Below are 19,881 nucleotides of genomic sequence, written 5' to 3' on the forward strand. Positions count from 1 at the left end.
AATTCATCACTGGCTGCTTTGGCGTCTACTGAAAAACTTGCCAACAAATCTGTGTTCACAAAAAGCAAGATGGAGAGGTGGAGAAAAAAAAAATCAAGCAGTAAGTTTGTTATTTATTCACTTTTATTTATAAAAAATATTCTTATGTTTAAAAACGTATTTACAGAGATACAACAAAAGTCAAAGTTCCTCGATCTCAGTTAACATGTCTGTCGCAAACAGGCGTCTGTTATTAGATGTGTTCACGCAGCAGCAAGATAAAGTTCAACACTTCATCAGTTCAGGCACATTGAAGACAAGATAGACAAAGGTTTCCACAGTTTATAGTTCTATTATTGATATTATTTGACACAAAATAATAATAGTGGTATGTGACATTTAATGTGTATTTCATTCTTAACGGTGAAGGCTCGTGCACACCTTGAATTTCTTGTAGACATGTTCGATGGGGGAAATGTCCATACACAAGAGAAGACAGAAATCCTGCACACCGTCCTTTTACATGTAATAGACTTTATTTAGAAATACAACGCTGTGGTTTAGAGGATAACCGATTTATCGGTTTGGCCAAGTAATCCGCGCTGTTACGATTCTTTACAATCTATCATTATCAGTGAAACTTCGCTCTGATGGCTGTGCAGCCTCCACTGGTCACACAGGGATGTACATCCCCCAACCTCGACAGTGTGTCCAGCACTACAACAGCTCTAAAGCAAAAGTTGGTGAGTTTGTGACTGAGTGAATGCTGCCACTTTCTGTTTTAAATTGAACACCCTTTTACCTTTTGACTGAGGCTCATTTACTCATTCACTACTCACTACCTAGGGAGTTTAATGTAGAGAACTATATAGTGAGCTCATCTGTATCATGAAAAAAACACTTTGGATAATACTCTGGTTATTTTCTTGGCACTGCCGGTTACGTCACTACAAATGTCAGTTATTTTCTGTTGAACATTTGATATGTTAAGATTTGTTTTACAGGTTAGTCATGTAATAACTAAAAATTTAAATTTAATGTGTAACGTTATCCATTACACTACTACAGAACTAATCACAGGTGGTAGCGACCCAGCTCGCTCATGTTAGATAGCGTTAGCCCTCTTCTGTACAGCCCTAGAGAAAATCAGTTACCCATAATCTCTTTGGGGAGTAACAACTATACATTAAATTGACAGTTTATAATATGACTAATAAGCTGGTAAAACAAACTTGAGTCCTAAAACCCAGAAATGAGTTAGCATCTTACCTCATCTCAAAGTCAATGCATTTTTTATGGGTTTGGTTAGATGCCTAAAATAAGGTCTGTGATTCACACAAGCTCAAGAGACTTTCACATTTTGTTTGACGACATAAAATACGTCAGTAAATACCCCACTCATGAACTCTGAAGCTTCTACATGTATGTGTCTTAAAACGGCTGTTGCTAACAAGTGGCTAAATGAGACTACAGAGCGTCATCACGCAAAGCTGCACTGAACACAGCTTTACAGTCTTGTTATGATGGTGACATTACATGATGCCACCATATAGAGTATACAGTCTGTCTGCTCCTTCAGTGCAATGCATGATGGGATATAGTGCTTGGTTAGTGACATCAGTTGTACACAACTTTTCACAATGCATTGTGGAATACTTTGAGTCCACTATATAGACTGCTCCAGTATCTTGTTCTTAAATTACATAGTTTTTTTCAGCCCATCAAATACTCATTACAAAATACTCAAAAGTAACTGAAATACATATTTAAAATACAAGTAACAGAAATACTGCTCCTCTGTGATCACTGTTTGATTGGAAGCTCTGAACACCAAGTCAATGTAATGTTATTGTATACCTGAGAATCTCAGGTTGACTTTGTGGAAAGTAATAGCTCAAAAAACACTTAGATTTTTTACAGTTAGTTTGATGTTTAGATCCAGATGTATATATTTATTAAGGTTTTTATTACTTTGACTTAGATGTTCAGTTCAACAGTTATCCAGTTTCTAATAAAGATTGTTCATTTCTGCCATTTTATTTCTGTTCATTCTTTTCCACAGGATGTGAGGATGGCATCAGCTGATTAATCCGCTAGCAGCTTTTTCCTACTCCAAACTATCGCTATTAAATTAGTTACCCTCTATTTATTCTTTAGACCTTCATCAGGTTAAGTCTGAAATGTTGTTTCTCTGCTATACTCGTTGAACATCTAAGGACCCAGATTCATTTCTAAATAAAGTTTATTGCAAGTGAATGGACAGTGTGCTTAAGTTCTCTCTTCTCTTGCCTTTGTGTTTTTTATTCCCACGTCACATATATCTCTTTTGGAGTACAAGGACTTTCTGATTGAGCGTCTCTGGAGGAAACCACTGAGGTTGACCCATGTGAAAAAAAAAACAGCTTGTGATGCTTGAAATAGACAAAAAAGCTCCTGGAATTCTGAGGCTTTTTCTGGCATTTTGGATTTTTTTTTTTTAAAACTGCAAGCAAAGCTGTACGTTGTAAATACTGAAGTGGCTACAGCTGACAAGCAGAAGTAGTGACAGATCTCAGAAAGGACCCTGATGGTTAAACTATGTTTACCACACGGTCTCTTATTAAAGGTGGGTCCACAATATTATCAGTGTTATATAAGTATGACTTTGTAAAACTGTAAGAATGCTGACGTGTTAAAAGATTTTTTGACACAGTAAAACCATAAAAAACACCATGGATGTTTTTTTCATTTAAAACACTGCCATGATTAAACTCAGCTGGAGGAAAATACGTACCGTTGATATACTGTTTTATTCCACTGCTACATTTTCCCAAAATGTAAACACTAGTAAAACTTCTCATAAAGTGCTCAGTTTAAATGAGTCTCACTCAAATCCCTCTCATGAAATGTATCTCAGACATTCACTGCACTAGTGTGAAGGACATTGTCTTATCTTGTACCATTACGTTAAAAAATATGATAACAATCTTTCCTATGAGCCAACAAAAGGCTTTCAATCACTCTGATTTGCTTTGGTGTGCCGATGCAAACAACTGAAGGACTTCTCAGGCATGTGCACACATTGAGTGTCACGTGTTCAGCCTCCAAATCAGATCTCCCATTACATCCTGTTTCCTTTATAATATGTCATAAAAAATATCTGATTGACACTTGCACAGGCTTTAGTTTTTACAAACCCACCATATTTCCACTCTGAACCTGGATCAAAAAACAGTACTTGCAAGCCAAACAAGAATCTGCTTTACAATACAAAAGAGATTTCACCCTGAGCAGAACTGCAGTGGAAGCTCCCTTTCATTATTACTGGCTTTTAACAAGGATTATTTGCATTCGACATCTTTTTTTCACTCCTGTATTCTTTTATTGTCTCCAGTGGAAGTGGCAGGTGCTATAGCACTACCAAGTACCAGTCCTCGCTGGTAGCTTGCATCTCCAAAACCCACCACCTCTCATACCTGGTCACTGTTATCAGAGCCCCCCTCTGTGCCTTTGGTGTCTGGAGGAACCAATGGGGAGGTGAGATTCAGGTAGCCCTGCTCCGATGGTTGGTGTGTGGAGACTGAGGCTCTAGTGCCGTCCACCACCATGCGCTCGCCCACCTTCACGCGGCAGATTGCATCCAGGATGTCCAGTGGGTCACACGAACCTGACGTCAGACTGGCGACAAAGACGTAGTGAGAAAGGGCAGAAAATTCACATACAAACATCCACCTATAGAAACCTATCAATGTTTGATATGACACGAAAATTAAGTTGGGAATTCTCTGAAGAGCAACGATTATAGCAGCAAATTACTAATATCAACTGATAAATAATTTTAACGAAAAAAAAAAGCTTCTCACAAAACTGCCTTACCTTAGCGTAGATGTGTGCAGGAAGCCATCACAGAGACTTTCAGAGGGGAGCACTTTCTTGGCATTCTGTTGAACATTTGAACCATTTATAATCAAAACATATGAATGTTTTTTATAACAATAAAAGAAATGACACATCATCCATTTTCAAAATGGGTGATGTGGCAAAACTGGTCTCAGTCGTGATGGATTACACCTTTCACCATTTTTTGTCAAACAGTAAACTTTTAAATTTAAAATTCATCTCACATCAGTAATGCTGGATGAACTTTTAAAAAAAATAATTTTAAACCAGTAAAGTTCGGATGGCATGTCCCATTAATGGTGAAGTGTGTAAGATTTAGGGAGATTTGGTGGCATCTAGCAGTGAACTGCAGATTGCAACCAGCTAAAACTTCTCCCAGCTACAGTTCCTTCAGTGTTCATTGTTCAGAAGGTTTTCCTGGGAATCGAATTATCCACAGACGTCTCTTCCTCTGACTAAAACCGTAAAAGCACTGAATAAAGTAGTTTCACATTACAAATCAGTGTTTCTCCTACTCTGTTCTTGAAGAAAGGTGGCTCGCCTACCAGATGCTAATGTGTGCTCACTCTTTTTCTCTCTGACAATTTAAGAGTCCCTTTTACACTGCCTTTTCAAGGCAGGAATATCACAACTTTATGCCGCCTCGCCGCACTGTATATAAGGGATGATCACAGAAAGAGGGGACAGAGTGGTCTCGCCTCTAATCCGTCATGTGATGTTGTAACAGCACCGCAACAGTGTCTGTATAAGCAGGACAGTCTGCGGGATGGGATAATGGGCAGCACCGGTGTGATGTTTTGACCACATGTTATGTGTGTAACTTACCTCAAAGGATTTAAAATTCAAAAAATAGCTGTTAGCAATTAGTGGCTAACTCAAAGAACAACAACCACAGTAAATGTCTGCCAATTGGGAAAACAATGAGGTCCAGGAGCTCCTCAGAGCAGAGGACAAGAGTTGAAGTTGTTGTTTAGAAAGTGCTGCTGATTCATATGTTATATGTCACACTAGAGATGGATGCTGAGGTGTTACATGTCACACCCGTCATGCCTCTTGATTCTGTAAAGCTGTGATGCACTGTGGAGCGACAAGATGCTGCCGTTGTTTGGTTGTTTGTAAAAATGCACTTTCATAGCGACTTGACAGTGCAATCTCTGTGTAAAAAGGGCTAATGTGTGCTAAACATTTTCTGATCCAGGCGTTCCAGAGGTTTTCTCACAATCCAAATTATTTGCAGAGGTCTCTTCCGCTCCAAAACAAACAAAACCAGTGAAAACAAGTAAAAACACTGAATGAAGCAGATTTATGTTACAAACCAGTGAAACTCCAACACTGCTTGCTGCAGATGGGCTTCTAACCATGGTGGCCGACATGAAAATAAGAAACTGAAATGGCCTTATCTAGAACCAGTGATTGGTTTGTCCGTTCTGGGCTACTATAGAAACATGGCAGTGCAATATGGTGATCGCCATAAACTAGGATCCACTCCCTATGTGGATACAGATGCTCATTCTAAGGTAAAGAAAACACAAAGATTATATATATATTTTCAGGTGATTATACGCTTAAGAAAACATACTCATATTATATTCCTTCTCTGCCAATAAATCCCCCTAAATCCTACACACTGGACCTTCTTTAAGGCATAAACATCTGTATGGTGTTACCTCCAGGCTGTAGAACGACTGGACGTTCCTCAGGGCACGCTCTAAGGAACTGACTTGATTGGAGAGCTTCAGGGTTCGATCTTGAAGTTGTCTGTTCTCCACTTCTAGGACATTGACCCTACAACACAGATAAATCTTCACACTCACTCACATAAACTATTTCGTGTTTTTCATGTCCTCACTAACATATGTAGAAACATATGTAGAAACAGGGCTTAACAGCCATTGAGCATTCAGCTACCTGTGTTGGACAGTTGAGGCAGTCCTCATGCCTTTGCTGCCCATTTCCTCTGCCTCGCTCATTTTCCGCAACAGTTCCCTCTTCTCCTCCAAAAGCTTCTCATTTTCCTCTGTCACTGTATTGATCCTCTCTTTCTCCTGAGAGCCACCAGGAAGAAATAAATAAAAACAGAAATACTTCAGGAAACATTTTCCTGGCACAAACATCTCTTTGGGGATATATAAGAGTAAAGAAACTCTGAAAGCATGTCGTGTGTGTGACCTTGTGTGAGAGGCTGGAGGCCAGCACCAGGTCGTTCTCCAGTTTCTGGATGACGCGGTCCCTCTGTGCGGTTTCCCTGAGAAAGACCTGCTTCGCCTGACGCAGCTTGGTCTTGTGCTGACTGTGCTTTTCGTTGTACTTCCTGGTTGGTGGAGCAGAGGAAATCAACCTCAGGGAAAGCAACTTCTTCTCTATGTGTCTTAATTACTGACTATGCTCTAACCCTATTCAGCTGATCGAAAAAATACAGTACTGGAGTTAATTTTATTTTGATGTAAAGATCTATATTCATGTGTGTGTCTCACCTGACATGTGTGTCCAGTTGGAGGAGAACTTGCTGCAGCTCCCCCTGCAGTCTGTCACACTCCTGCTGACTGGCCATCAATTCCTCCTGCAGTCCATGGCTTGACTTCTGGCTGCCTCTCGCCTGAAGTACACATATGACACAGACATTTTAGTCTCAATACAAAACACATTTTGAGATATTGCAAAATAGAAATATGCAGATTATATGGCCAGCAGTTTAATGTGAAGACTGTGGACAATGAATTTGTAAAAATGCCAACCAAAAGTAAAAGAACATTTTAAAAAGATTCTTTCAGTTAAGGACAGGGTGAGAACAACAATGGATGTTGTGATTCAGGTTTGATCAAAAAATTAAAATGACATGTGAAATAGATATTAACAGTGCCTCAGGTGTCCTGAACCAAGCAGTACCAATAACATCTGATTAGGTGTTGTAAACTGTATCTTACCTCCTCTCTGGCCTTGCTAAGCTCTGTCTCCAGGATGGCCAGACGTGTTTCCAGCTGCTGAGCACGGTGGCTAAGCTCTGCATTTGTCCTGGTCATGGTGGCCTCCTTCAGCCTCAGGGAGCGCACCTGCTGCTGCAGCTCCTCCTCACGCTGCTCTAAGAGCTTCCTGAGAAAGGAATGGAGGAAAGGATGGATAGAGGAGTATCAGAATTGTCCCCTAGGACTTGTAATGTAAGTTATGGTACTATTACTGCTACTGGGACCGAGTCACACTAAGGTTTGTGTGACCTGGTGATGTGCTCCTCCTGCTGCTGGGCTCTGAGGGCTGACAAGGCGTCAGACAGATCCCTGCTGTCCCTCTCCAGGCGGCTGCTCTCGCCAGCCCGCGCTTCCTCCACACGCAGCTGGTGCTGAGCACTCTTTAGCTGCTGCTGCAGCTCCAACACCTGCCATCACAACAGAGCCACAGGCTTCACTCAGGGAGACAAACAGAGAACATGGGTTCCTAACCTCCCACCATCTCCAGAGTATCCCAGGATTTACTGAAGATTGCTGACAGAAATAGTCTGTAATGGTGGTGATAACCCTGAGAAAGAGCTACACCAAGTGAAGCAGGCATTTTACTCTCTACATCTCTCCAGAAGTAAGAATCTTGTCGCAAGGTTTTTTCACAAGGGGCAACTGCCTCTCCTGCTCACTAAATATTAAAAGATAAAGACGAACTTATTAAAACTCAAGGGTAAACTACATCACAGAAATCATACCACATGTAGTAATATGTATGAAGATGTATATTCAAACTGGCTGTATCACATCTTGTGCTGTGTATCAATTCCCAAACGTTAGGAAATCTGTTCCATTAAGGGCTAAAAATGCAGGTTTCATTGTGGACTTCACTGATATGCAGAACTGCAGAATCGTCTCCACTTTTGGACTCTTTGTTTACCAGCTTACATGCATGCAAGAAAAAAACAGTACGAAGTAAGTAGCCATTTGTGGGGTGAAGTAGATGAAATGAAAGTGCTGCCCACTGTGGGGAAATTATGCCAGCGCTGACCTTCTTGTCAGCAGCGATGACTCGCGTCCTCTCTGCCTGCAGGTCCTCCTGCAGACTGGTGGTGGTACTGCGGTTTGTGGAGTTGCGTGCCAGCTCTAGCTCCAGTTCCCTTATTCTCTGTTGCTGACGTTCACACTCGGCCGCATGAGTGTGGACGCTCTGCTCCAAATGGACCAGCTTGGTCTGGACCTGCTTCAGCTCTGCACAAAGCTGAAGGGAGCACATTAGCAGACAGAGCGTGAGCACAAAACCAGATGCTTAACACCAGCTTAGCAACTATTCTGGCAAATACAGCTTTTTGGATGGCACCTTTCCTCCCCTTTGAGGTTTATGTTACATTTTCACATTTGCTCATGGTGATTAGCATTCACAGTGAAGTGACTGGGTGACTAAGAGAGTGATTAAGATGATGATTAAGTGATAAATGTCAGAGGCATGCAGGAAATTCCAACTGTGCTGTAATTAAATACCAACCTTGAGTTTTTCCTGGTCCAGCAGGGTGTTGTGTCTCTTCATGTCCATGCTTTTCTCCTTCTCGTAGCGCAGCTCTCTCTCTGCTGAGGTAAACAGGCCCTGGACCCTCTGCAGGTCCTGCTTCATCTGTTTAGCCTCCTCTGCCTTCTGGTGCAGCAGCGAGTCCTGAGACTAAAGAGAGAAACGGGAGACGAGATTGAAGGGGAGTATAGACAAAGTAGGCCAGCTATGAACCCAGATTTTTTGTGGCTGTTGTGAATCAACAAGCCGATCCCACACGCCCTTGATAGCTTTAATCAATAGTCAAATTCTGGCATACTGGCATGGCATGGCTATCTGGGCATGCTACATGTTTGTCATGATCATATATACCTTGATGCGTGCCTGGGCTTCATTGACCTGAGCCTGCAGTGCCAGTTGGTGCTGGGAGGCCACCTGCCGCTCCTCCCCCAGCTGGGTCTGCAGATGATTCAGCTCCTGCTTTATACATGAAAGCTACAAAGACAACACACACACACATACAGTATATGAATCATTCATGATCCCGGCAGAGGAAAGTCCCTGTCTGCTCGCCTTCCCCTACAAGCAGGTCAAAGGTTAAGATCAGCTTCAGTTTTCAAGGTGGTGGGGACACAAAAGCTGGAGAGCAGCACTTTGAAGTGGTGCATCAAAGGACATTGTCTCTACTCTACTGTTTTCCCAATTTCTAATCATCTAACCAAACATTCATACAGGATGATTTCACATATTAACTACCCTGTAATCCAGTTACCTGGTCCACGCTCCCATCCTTGGTCCTCTCCACTGGACTAAGCCTAGATTCTGCATGAGCCGTTTGCAGTTCAGGCTTCTGGCTGCTACTAAGTGCTTCCTTTGTAGATGAGATCTGCTCTTGATGCCACTTGAGCTGCTCTTTGAGGCGCTGTATCTCGAGCTGCAGTCTCTCTCTTTCCCCCTCAGCTGTCAGCTTCTCCTGGACACTGGCGCTCAGCTTGGCCTGGAGCTCGGCAGTCTGCTGCCGCTCAGAAACCATCTCCTCCCTGGAACATATGCATATGTATGCAATACAAGTTAGCTCCAGTGCTCCAGTCCTCTCTTGCTGCCAGCCATGATACATGATAGAAGTACCAGTTCTAGCAGTCTAGCAGTGCCATCACTTATCTCCCACTGATCTATTTCACAAACACTACTGCATGCTCCAATGTGTCTGTACTGTGAACTGTGTACTAATAACAACCTCAAAGCATTGTGTGCTGTCTGAAGGCTACTGAGTTCAGCATTTAGCCGGTCAGCCTGCTCCTGCAGCCGGTCGACCTGAAGCCGGTTTCCCCTCTGGTCCTCCTGGGTGCGGTTACTGTCTTTGTAACGTTCCAGCTCACTCTGGAGCCGGCTGTGGGTGCGCCCCATCTGAGCCACCTGTCAGGCAGAGAGGAAGACACAGGAGGATGGAGAGAAACTCATTTTAGTAGTTTGAATAATAATAGTAATAATAACTTACTACTACTACTACTAACTTACTTACTAACAATTTCTGAAGAAAATGCGGGTGTGAATGCTGCCGCTACACTGCAATGCTTGCTTTAAATGCTGAATAATAACAATGTGTGAATGATGTAGAATATTTAAGATTTTTTGAAAAGCTGATGCTACACTGCAATGCTGGCTTTAATGTGTAAGAAGAAGGTGAAGTAGTAGGGATAGCTGAAAGAGTGGAAAGTTTCAATGGGATTTGAAAGTTGAATTAAAGTAAGATTGGATGCAAGATAATGAACATTTTAAAGTTTGAATGGAGTTTCTACATAAATGTATGAATGAGGAAATAAACTTGAATTTGTGTCAAGTTTGAAGAGTCCTCCCATCCACTTGAATGGGGAAAAATGCCCCAAAAAGGCTGAATATTTCAGAAAGTATGAATGTTATGAATGTGAAAAATACAAGCAGGCAGTTCCTAAGTGAGCTGAATATTTTGATGTTTGAATGAAGTTTGTTTGTTGGAAAATGTGGAAGGAGTAGCTCGGCAAAAAAGTGGGCGGAAGAATAATAATATTAAAGAATTCCGAAGCTGCTTTCAGCGTTCACACCCAATAATAATTTTATTTTTGTAGCACTTTTCAAACCTAAGCACAAAGTGCTTTCAGACTAAAGGATTTACAGGATAAAAGGTTAAATATCAGAAAACCATGTAGCCTCCCCTTGTATAACTTACCAAAGAGAGCACAAATATCAAACAGCACTGCACCAATACATGAACAGATGGAGGTGCAAGTGCAAAGATACCATTTCATATATAAAATTTTTTATATAGGTTAAAAAAAAATCCCTAGCTTCATCATGTTTCAAAGGACTGACAAGGTGTTGGCAACAGCAAGCAGATTTATGAAATTAACAAACCTTTTCCTCCAGAATTGCTTTTTCCCCCTTGACTTGCGTTAGGCTCTTGATGAGTGTTTTCCCTTGTTGGCATTCAGTCTGAAGGCTGTTGACTTCAAGTCTCAGCTTCTTCAGCTCTCGCTCTCCTATCTGTAAAGCCTTTGGTATAAAGAATGAGGGAATGTGATACACTTTCTGTGTGGCTTGTAACTCTTACTTTGTAAATGCTGTACTTAAAAAAACACAATAGTGACTCTTCACTTCAGGAACCTCTTGAGCTGTACAATGAAATTCATCACTTCTCTGTGGTGTTATTGCTTTCTGTGATATGTGTGGTTTTTAACCTCCTTGTCTTTTTTGAGAGCAGCCTGTGCAGCACTGAGGTCGACCTCCAGCTGTTTCCTCCACTCCTTCTCCTCAGTCAGTCGAGCCTCGAGCAGAGCCATTCTCTCCTGGCTGCTGTCTCTTAGGTGCTTCACACATGGTGACACAGGAACAAAAATAATTCAGAGACTGAGACATGGCATTTGATGTATATGCATTTTTTGATGTACTATAACTTAATCTCTGCGGGCTGATGGGCCAAGATTTAAGTTTATTGATCTTTTTCACATGAAACTTTCTATGTACGGCAAGCTAAGAGGATTTAAGTTTAGTAGGAATTTCACTGTACATTCAAACAAATTTCTATTTTAGTCCAAATGAGGTCGTTTTGGTACTGTAACAATTTTCCTCTCATTTATGTAGCACAGATGGATGGCAACACCTGTGGCATTACATTTATTGTCTTGCTGTACTGTTCTTGCTGTGTTAACACACTATTATGAAATGAGCACAGAAGAAACATTAATGATATTAAAAAGCGAGGAGTGTCTTACCAGCTGTAAGTAAGACTCGGTGGCTTTGACCTCTTCTCCGTTCTTCAATGTTTTCTCTTGGATATCCTGTTTCTTCAGCTCTGCCTCCAAAGTTTTAATCTGGATTGAACAGTTACAATTTTTCTCAATTGTATACATACAAAAAATAGAACTATGGACACAATTCTGATAACTTGAAGCTCGTGTATCAACAATAAGACTACTGAACTCTAGGCACAATTTCACTGTTTTCACTCAAACAAAAATTCAAAATCACATTTTAGCAAAAATCTAAACACAAATCACATCATTTAGCACACTCTGTTCACCTGGAAAACACTTGCCTTTAAAATGACCACACCCTGATGACCAGTTATCTCACTCATGTCTCACCTGAGCAAACTCAGCTGGCAAAACAGGCCTGATCAGGATTGGAGGCAGGATGTGAACTGATTTGTGAGTGGATCTCTTTCACTGCATTTGATATATTTTTTATGCAAACTGCATGCATTTATGAATTTACTGTGTTTTATATATTTTTTATGTGGCCCAACAAAAATATGTTTTTGCAATCAGTTCAGTCAGCTGAACATTTTACTGTATTACAATAGTTTCAGTAAACATAATTAAACGATTGGGAAAAACTGTAAGATGAATCCTCAACCATTCAAGATATGACGGCTTCCAAAGCAGGCCCTGACTAAAATATACTGTCTGAATTCTTCTAGTCAAAGACAGGCATTAATGAATGTCATGTGAACTAAACTAGCTTTCTTCAACGTCTCAGGGGAAATGGTTAATAAATAATCCTTTGTCCAGTTAAAAAAACAAACATTTTTTGAGCAAGAATTTAGTGCCACTCATTACCCTCCTGTGCAGTCCCTCCAGTTCTCCCTCGTGTCGATGCCTCTCCCCCTTGCTGGCATTCTGGGCCTCCCCCAGCAGTGATTCCAGCTCCTCATTCCTCTCCTCCAGCTCTTCCTGTTCCTTACGTAGCCTTTGGAGTTGCCGCTGCAGCTCTCTCATCTGTACAAGCCCGTCTTCCATCGCCTCCTGACACCTGACAGAGAATGATGACAATTAAAGTCAGAGACAGCAGGCAGGACAGTCATAAAGAATGTCGACTTTTACTTATCACACGTTTAACCTGGATGCAGTCAGTGTATTTACCGTTTGTGAATGTGATCCTTTTCTTGGGTCGACGAGCCAGACAGATTGTTTTGTGGTTCACTGCTAATGCTCTTGTCCTTTAGATCCTCTTTGGTTACAACATCTTGGTCTGCATTGTTTATTGCCAACTGGACAAACACAACACCACACAATGCCAAGCTGCTGCGATAACAATATGAGTTTTTTATATTAACAATAATAAAAAAAGGTAAAATACCAACCTGGTCCAGGAGATTTTTCTTCTCAGACTCTAAAGTGCGGACTCTCTCCCTCAGAGCTCTGTTCTCAACATCAAGTCTGTCGTTTTGCTCTTTGGCTCGCTGCACCTCCATCATATCTGTGAGGAGACAAAACAATGAATATCTTATTTCTGTCTTTTACACATATACTGTATGTAGTAACTATGATGAAAATATCTATAGCACACTGTGGCTACCAAGGGAGGGAAGTCAATTTGTCCCAAATGGCGGATTTGTTCAAAATTTGCTTATTCACTCTTTAAAGCAAACCACATGAAGCATTTCAACTAATTTAATGGACTTTCTGTTAGTACTAGTGTTTCATTAATGTCATTGGGATTTCTCTGGTTATGTGAGATTGCTAACTTTCTAAATGTCTTGCCAAAACAATGGATGCGTGTAGCAGCTGCACTAAAAATGATTTGACGGAGTCTCCTCAGAAGATTCAGCCAAAATACTACGAGTACAGGGAAAAGGGGTGATAGGGGAAATATATATCTTTTTAAAAAGAGGATAAATAAAATGCCGTATTGAGAGTGACATATAAAAGTAACAGTAAGAAAATCATCTTCCTAATTAGGCAGTATCTTTAGCAGTAACTTACTGTATATCTAAATCAATCAAATTGAAAAGAATAAAAAAAAAAAATCATTTATCTGATTTCCAAACATTATTTCAGTTAATAGGTTTGAAATTAATCTAAATATGAAAGAAAGAATAAGTTTGAAGCATTGTATATTTTCCTTTTATTAACTACAAACACAATCAGTACTATCTAAACAATATCCAGCCCTACTAGCAAGTCTTATTCGCCCACCACCTTTAAAAAAAAAAAAACCCTCAACGAACCACAATTTTAGTATAGTAAAACAAAATATTCAAACATTGTGGCTGGTGTTAACATCACACACTGAATGGCAGTTTTTAAAATCACACCCAGGTCTGTCTCACCACAGTGTTTCAGTTTGTCCACTTCCTTCCTCAGGTTCTCTACTTCTTGGACGGTTCCTTCAAGCTCAGCTCCTGAGATTACAAATGTAGTTTTAATTCTTTAAAGCCGAACATATGCCTTCTGCTCATTCATACCTTTTAAAACATTTTTTTATACGCTGTCAATGATCTTCTGCAGTTGGCAGGTTCCACATTAAAAATGTATTGATTGAAAAATGATGCTGTTTAAGAGCATCATTTTTCAATCAATACATACGTATAGCCTGACAACATTAAAATATTTTAAAGGTTGGACAATAAACAGCTGGGTAGATGCATCACACCAAAGCCTAACACAGACTAATAGTTCTTTGAGGGATACATGCTGTATGTCTTTGCAACATACCACATGGGTCTAGGTTGTTGTTTCTGGCAGCATCCAGCTCGTTGGTGAGTCTGCGGATATCCTGATGAGCCATTGCCAGCCTCCTCGACGCCTCTTCAAGGTCCCGCTCCAGCCGCTGGCGCTCATTTCGCTCTTGAGAAATCTGCTCGCTGTGGGCCTGATGTGAAAGAATGAAGCGTGGATGGTGAGAGTGGGAGAAGTGCAGCAGGAACGAAGATTGGTAGTTAAGTCTGGAGATGCAAGTGGCCCGACATGCTGTTGTAAGAGACATGCATTCAGAGGTTTAGATTCATCATCACCGCAGGCCTGGAAAGGAGCGAAGGCGATGAGTTATAATCTGACATGTCAACATTCACCTGCATAAAGAGACCAGTGGGACAAAAGGGACACATGCTGTTACCTGCGACATGCCGTTACTGTTCCACCCGTTTCGAGCACTCATCCGTTGTTAGAAAATCACATTCACAGATGTGTTACTGAGACAAGCCTCTGCATCACAGTGGTCATGCGGATATCATGGCGTATCGTCAGCGTGGAATGTATTTCAAAAAGTAGTACCACTGTGAAACAAGCCAGCGATGCCCTTTTTATCACAACATCAGTGTGTTAGTGATTCAGTTAGTTTAAGCTGTGAGGTGGAAACCTACAGGGGTAATATTGTGTTTGCTCTGACCAGACCTGCGCAGCCCAAACAGCTTCTTCCAGGGACTCTGAGATGGACACTGCTGAGAGGAAAGACCCGTGTGTGCAGAATCACAACAGACACTAACACATGATATCCCTGTCCTTTAACTGGAAATATTAGGTTTTTCTTTTCTTCACAAACTTAATTCAACCTGAAAACATACAGACCTGTAATTCAGCCATGGCACAATGACAGTCACCTCACCTTCGTCATGTTATCTATGGCTTTCTGCGTGTCCTCCCTCTGCTGCCTTAGCTCCTCCCCCACTGTGTGGCAAATATGCTCCTGTCCAATAATCGGCAAGAGACAGAGAATCACTTAACCACGTTTATATGGTCAGTATTTGCCTTTGATAGTTAACCATTACTTTCCACTCACACCATGAGGCCTTTGGAAAGGCCAATTTGAAAATTCATTGTGACTGGAAGCTTTACATTCAAAGTTCAAAGTCATACATACTATATCATTCATAAAAATATTCCACAACTGTCTTGTGTGGTTCCTTTTCCGTGAAGAAGTAATGTTCTGATGTAATTTGAACAGTTGTCTGATGTCCTTTACCTGGTGGTGGACTTCCCCAAAGTTGCCAGTGAGGCTCTGACTTTCCAGTCTCCTCTCAGCAGCCTCCAGCCTCTCCAGCAGTGTGGCCCTCTCCACCAGCAAGTAAGCCACCTGCTCACTAGGGCTGCTCAAGCCTATCTCCCCGAGTTCCTCCTGAGCCAGCATCTCCGCCAGCTCCTTGCTCTGACTCTCTGGAAAAAAGGGGAGTTTTCACTGATCAGTAGTTTGCTCAGCAGGAGTGTGAAATAACACTGAAAACAAGACAGAGCAACAACAAAATAGTGCACGAGTATCATTATATAGCAGAAGATTTTAAATTGTAAGCTATGGTGTGTTTGAAGCATCTTGCTCAGGGGCTCTGGTGAGCCAGGCTAGGCTACAACCTAAAGGAAAGAATGCATTGCCAACACTGCATTACGTTTGCATTGAATTCACCTTGTTGTTGTCTGATCTGGTGGAGCTCTTGTCGCAAGTGTTCATTGTCTCTCTCATATTCTGAAGTCAGGCACTCACGCTCTTCCAGCAGCCCACGAATATGTGCAACATAGCTCTCCACCTGACAGACAAAAAGACAAAAATTCAAAGGTAACTCAGCTGCGACTGACATACAATTTTGAGCAACTGGCATGGACCTGTACCAATTTCAGAAATGTATGGTGTGTAAGTTTTATTTAATGTACTGTAGTCATGGGCTGCAGCACTTTTGTCTCTATTTTCTTATGAAAATGAGGAGCACACCATTTTAGACTGGTCTAGACATCGTCTAGAGGACTACGTTAGTGTTACAGCTGGTGTACTGCAACTCCAAAGAGTCCAGAATGTTCACCTCCTTCATCTCACTGGCCTGCTGGGTTCGTAAGGTCTGCAGCTCCTGGGTGGCTGACTGAAGCGTTGCCTCCTTGGCGAGCAGCTGCCGCCACAGGTGGCGCTGCCGCTCCTCCAAACTGGCCCCTGGAGGCAGGCCATCCTCCTGAAGCCGCATCGAAATCTGGTCCAACTCTGACCGCACCTGAGAACCCAGAAGAGAAGCTGACTGTTTTGAAATATTATGGTAGGATGCAGCTTGAAAGATTATATAAAATACCTGTCAGTACTGTGGAGAATCAAGAAGCATCCACAAATTAAGCCTGTGAATGAGTAGCTTTGGGTACACTACTGCATGTCAAAGATAGTTATAGCATAATGCATTTACAAGTCAAGTGTCATGAAGCTAAAAACTACCTGTGCTCAAATTTCCTTTACTTTTGTATTCTTTACACAATTATGTGTGACACGCTTCTACACCTGCAACACAATAAGCAATTTATCTAACTTTTCGACTTGTTAGTTACTTTTGCCAAACAATGAGCCAACAAACTATTCAGCAAACCGCTCCAACAAAAGGGTTCAACATCAAGTCTGTCAGTGTCGCTGAAAACTGATCCGTAGTGACACACAGTAGACGGCCACAACATCAGTGTGGTATGCCAGCACTAAACACCTGTTGCTGAATTCAATACTATACTTTGTAGGACTTGTAACCTGAGCAGGCCCCCCTCGCAGCATTTAAACTACTCCAGGAGAGGTCACTGCTCCAACATCATACAACATATTGTTAGGTATCAGGTCTCACGTGCCTGTTGTACTTAAACATCACACCAATTGGTCCATGCCCTTGCCATCGTGGAACAAATGGCTAAAAGATCAAACATTAACTTCAAATATGATCCTAATGCTAATGAATGTTGGGTATGGATGCAAGATGTATTTACTCCAACAGCCACTTTTCCAATTTAAATCTTTAATATTAAAGTAACATGTTAAGCTGCTGACAAAGTAAGAATTCCTGCAGACAATGTGGTAAATATTTCTGGTGTTGAACAACTGACAAAGCATCTTAACATTGCCTGACACTATTATCTGCAAAACAGCAATGTATGTATGTACCAAGAATGTTACCTCTTCATGATCCATGGTCATGCATTAAGTTTGATGAGGCTGCATCTGTGAATGATGAACTTCTTTCCTCAGTGATGAAAGTACAGATCCAAAACCACACATAAGCCTACATGGTATCCCACAGAACACAGCTCGGTTTGCAGTGTTGAGGCAAAGATCAGGTTGCCCTCAAACTTTATCACTCCCATTGTTGATGAAATTCATCCATGACAACGTCTCTTGTCCTCCAGCTCCCCTGTAAAAGATGAGATACTTTAGAACAATGCTGTCCAGTCATGTCAGGACCTGCCTGCAGTCACAAGTTTAGAGATTAGACTAGCTGCCTCAGCTTAGGCAGGCACAGACCATTTTACCAGCTGAGTTACAGTGCATCACCTGAGGCTATGCAAAGCTTCAAGATGATTAGCTATGCTTTATCTGCTGCAGTGTAATCATGAGGAGTTTAACATGGACAGCAATAACTGAAGCAGGCATTTCCCTACTACGCAGTTGGGAATGTTGCACTTAGCAACAAACCTATACTACCAGTGATGCCCTGCAAAGTGCACAGTGTTATCCCCATTAAGTAACGTTACAGAGTTAAAAATCTTTGTTTTCCAGCTAACCATTCTTCCCAAAATGTCTGACGAGGAGGAGCAAATGAGGTTTTTTTTGTAGCACAGCAGCCACTTGCATTCCTTTTTGACCACGCAAGCTCACTACACAGCGAGATGCGGTTTACAAATAATCACACATTTGCTACCCACGTTGTGCTATTAAGCTAACACATAACCAACACTGACAACTGTGACTACCCGCAGCGCTAGCGAGTTAGCAAAGTTAGCCCCAAAGTTACCGTAGGATACTTTACGTTCAACTAACGCTAGCATGCTAACGGTAGCCATAGCTTTCTCCAGTGGCCGCTTGGCAGCAACTGGTGAGCGCCGTGAGGGCTTCGTCGTGATGTCTGTAGGCTCCTGCTTAAATGCCAGCTTCGTTGAAGTCTTGAAGCTGAGTGTGTACTGTGCCAGTTAAGTTTTACTCACCTTTCAATGGGTAAAGGCGACAAGAAAGCTAAGTGCTGAGGACAGGCGTGGCGGAGTGAATTGGCTTCTACTAGCACCTAGGCAACGGACCGTACCATTCAACGAATACAGGGGACAATTCATCAGTAATGTGGTGCTCGTTTTAATTAAGAAAAAAATAGCCACTGAATAATGCTGTTGTAAATAACAGCTTTACAGTTTGTTCAGTTTAGACCGGGTTGACCCGTGGCGTAATCTAAAATTGAGTTTTTATCAATTATAGACGACATTCAAAATTGGTTTCGTCCTTGGCAACCAGGTAGTAATCCAAAAGAGATAATCTGCGTTTGAACCTGTACATCTTTATCAATATGATGCTTTATTTACTGTTATCAGTCATATTTAATAGACATTGCTTTTGATGAAGCATGTCACCGATGCAAACACCAGGGGGCGACAAACTAACATTATTATTTTTCCTCCTTGGGGGTGAAATACCAGAGTTAAAGTGGAACCATAGGCCCACTTTCAAAGTTGAGTTATTCCTGTGGTCTGGGACAGTCCAAAGTGTTAGTAAACATGAACAACTCTCTGCCAAACCCCAAAAGTAAAATAAAACTCCAAATGTGTTATGTGGTAGGATAAAAAAGCCTGGAGCTGCTCCACAGACAATAAATTGGGAAAGATGATCTAGATGACAATGTGTCCGAAGTCATTCACTACTTCCTGCTCACTATCTAGGGAGTTCAGTGTAAAGGACTATATAGTGAGCTCATCTGCAACATGAAAACCCCTTTGGACACTCCTTGGGTCATTTTCCTGGCACTGTTAACTGCGTCATTGCTGTCGCATGCCATGTCAAGGGAGGCTGGTGGTCCATCCAACAAATACCAACATGCATATTTGTGATAAACACTAACACATGATATTATACTCAGCATGTTTTCCCCAGATTAATAAATAACATTACAAAGTTCTTTGTGGCCCTTTGTGTTGTGTTGTGAGATGAGCTGCTCTGCTCAAATTAAACATACTGTCAGACGGACAAGAGGAGAGAGAGAAAGCAGCCTGATCGCAACCTCTCCTACAAATGTCAGTAATTTTCCATTAACGTGATATGTTAAAGTTTATTTTACCAGTAAGTCATGTAATACCTTGTGAATATAATGTGTAATGTTATGCATACATTACCTTATTAGCTCTCATCTGTGCAGCACCAGAGAAAATCATTTACCAATTTATTTTAATCTCTTCAAGGACCAATGACATATATGACATACTACGAAAATATTACATGACTAAAAAACTGGTAAAACAAACTTCAACTTTGGTTGTACACTACTTTTCACTATGCATTGTGGGATACTTGAGTCCACTATATAGGATATAATAATTCCCGCTATACATT

General features: G+C 41.4%; 1 protein-coding gene across 4 annotated transcripts; it reads right to left on the minus strand.

Moving 5' to 3' along the window:
* Positions 1 to 107: 107 nt before the first annotated feature.
* ccdc30 (coiled-coil domain containing 30) lies at positions 108 to 18,576 on the minus strand. 4 transcript variants are annotated; one of them, XM_050065894.1, is made up of 28 exons: positions 18,495 to 18,576; positions 17,470 to 17,704; positions 16,358 to 16,540; positions 15,967 to 16,087; positions 15,532 to 15,722; positions 15,175 to 15,255; positions 14,933 to 15,007; positions 14,286 to 14,442; positions 13,901 to 13,972; positions 12,932 to 13,047; positions 12,711 to 12,838; positions 12,408 to 12,600; positions 11,562 to 11,660; positions 11,028 to 11,156; positions 10,705 to 10,842; positions 9,551 to 9,729; positions 9,086 to 9,353; positions 8,686 to 8,808; positions 8,314 to 8,484; positions 7,840 to 8,049; positions 7,071 to 7,228; positions 6,783 to 6,948; positions 6,333 to 6,454; positions 6,028 to 6,169; positions 5,767 to 5,903; positions 5,526 to 5,643; positions 3,835 to 3,899; positions 108 to 3,636 (listed from the first exon to the last, which is right to left on the minus strand). In XM_050065894.1, exons 2-28 carry the CDS (start codon positions 17,488 to 17,490, stop codon positions 3,429 to 3,431), a joined length of 3,771 nt encoding a protein of 1,256 aa, XP_049921851.1. In that variant the 5' UTR covers positions 17,491 to 17,704; positions 18,495 to 18,576; the 3' UTR covers positions 108 to 3,428. The 4 variants fall into 4 exon arrangements, with proteins under 4 accessions (XP_049921851.1, XP_049921849.1, XP_049921850.1 ...); XM_050065892.1 differs by having other exon boundaries at positions 14,933 to 15,010; XM_050065893.1 differs by lacking the exon at positions 18,495 to 18,576 and adding an exon at positions 18,305 to 18,392 and having other exon boundaries at positions 14,933 to 15,010.
* Positions 18,577 to 19,881: the final 1,305 nt, after the last annotated feature.

Source organism: Epinephelus moara, chromosome 16 (genome assembly GCF_006386435.1).
Source record: "Epinephelus moara isolate mb chromosome 16, YSFRI_EMoa_1.0, whole genome shotgun sequence".
Classification (NCBI taxonomy): domain Eukaryota; kingdom Metazoa; phylum Chordata; class Actinopteri; order Perciformes; family Serranidae; genus Epinephelus; species Epinephelus moara.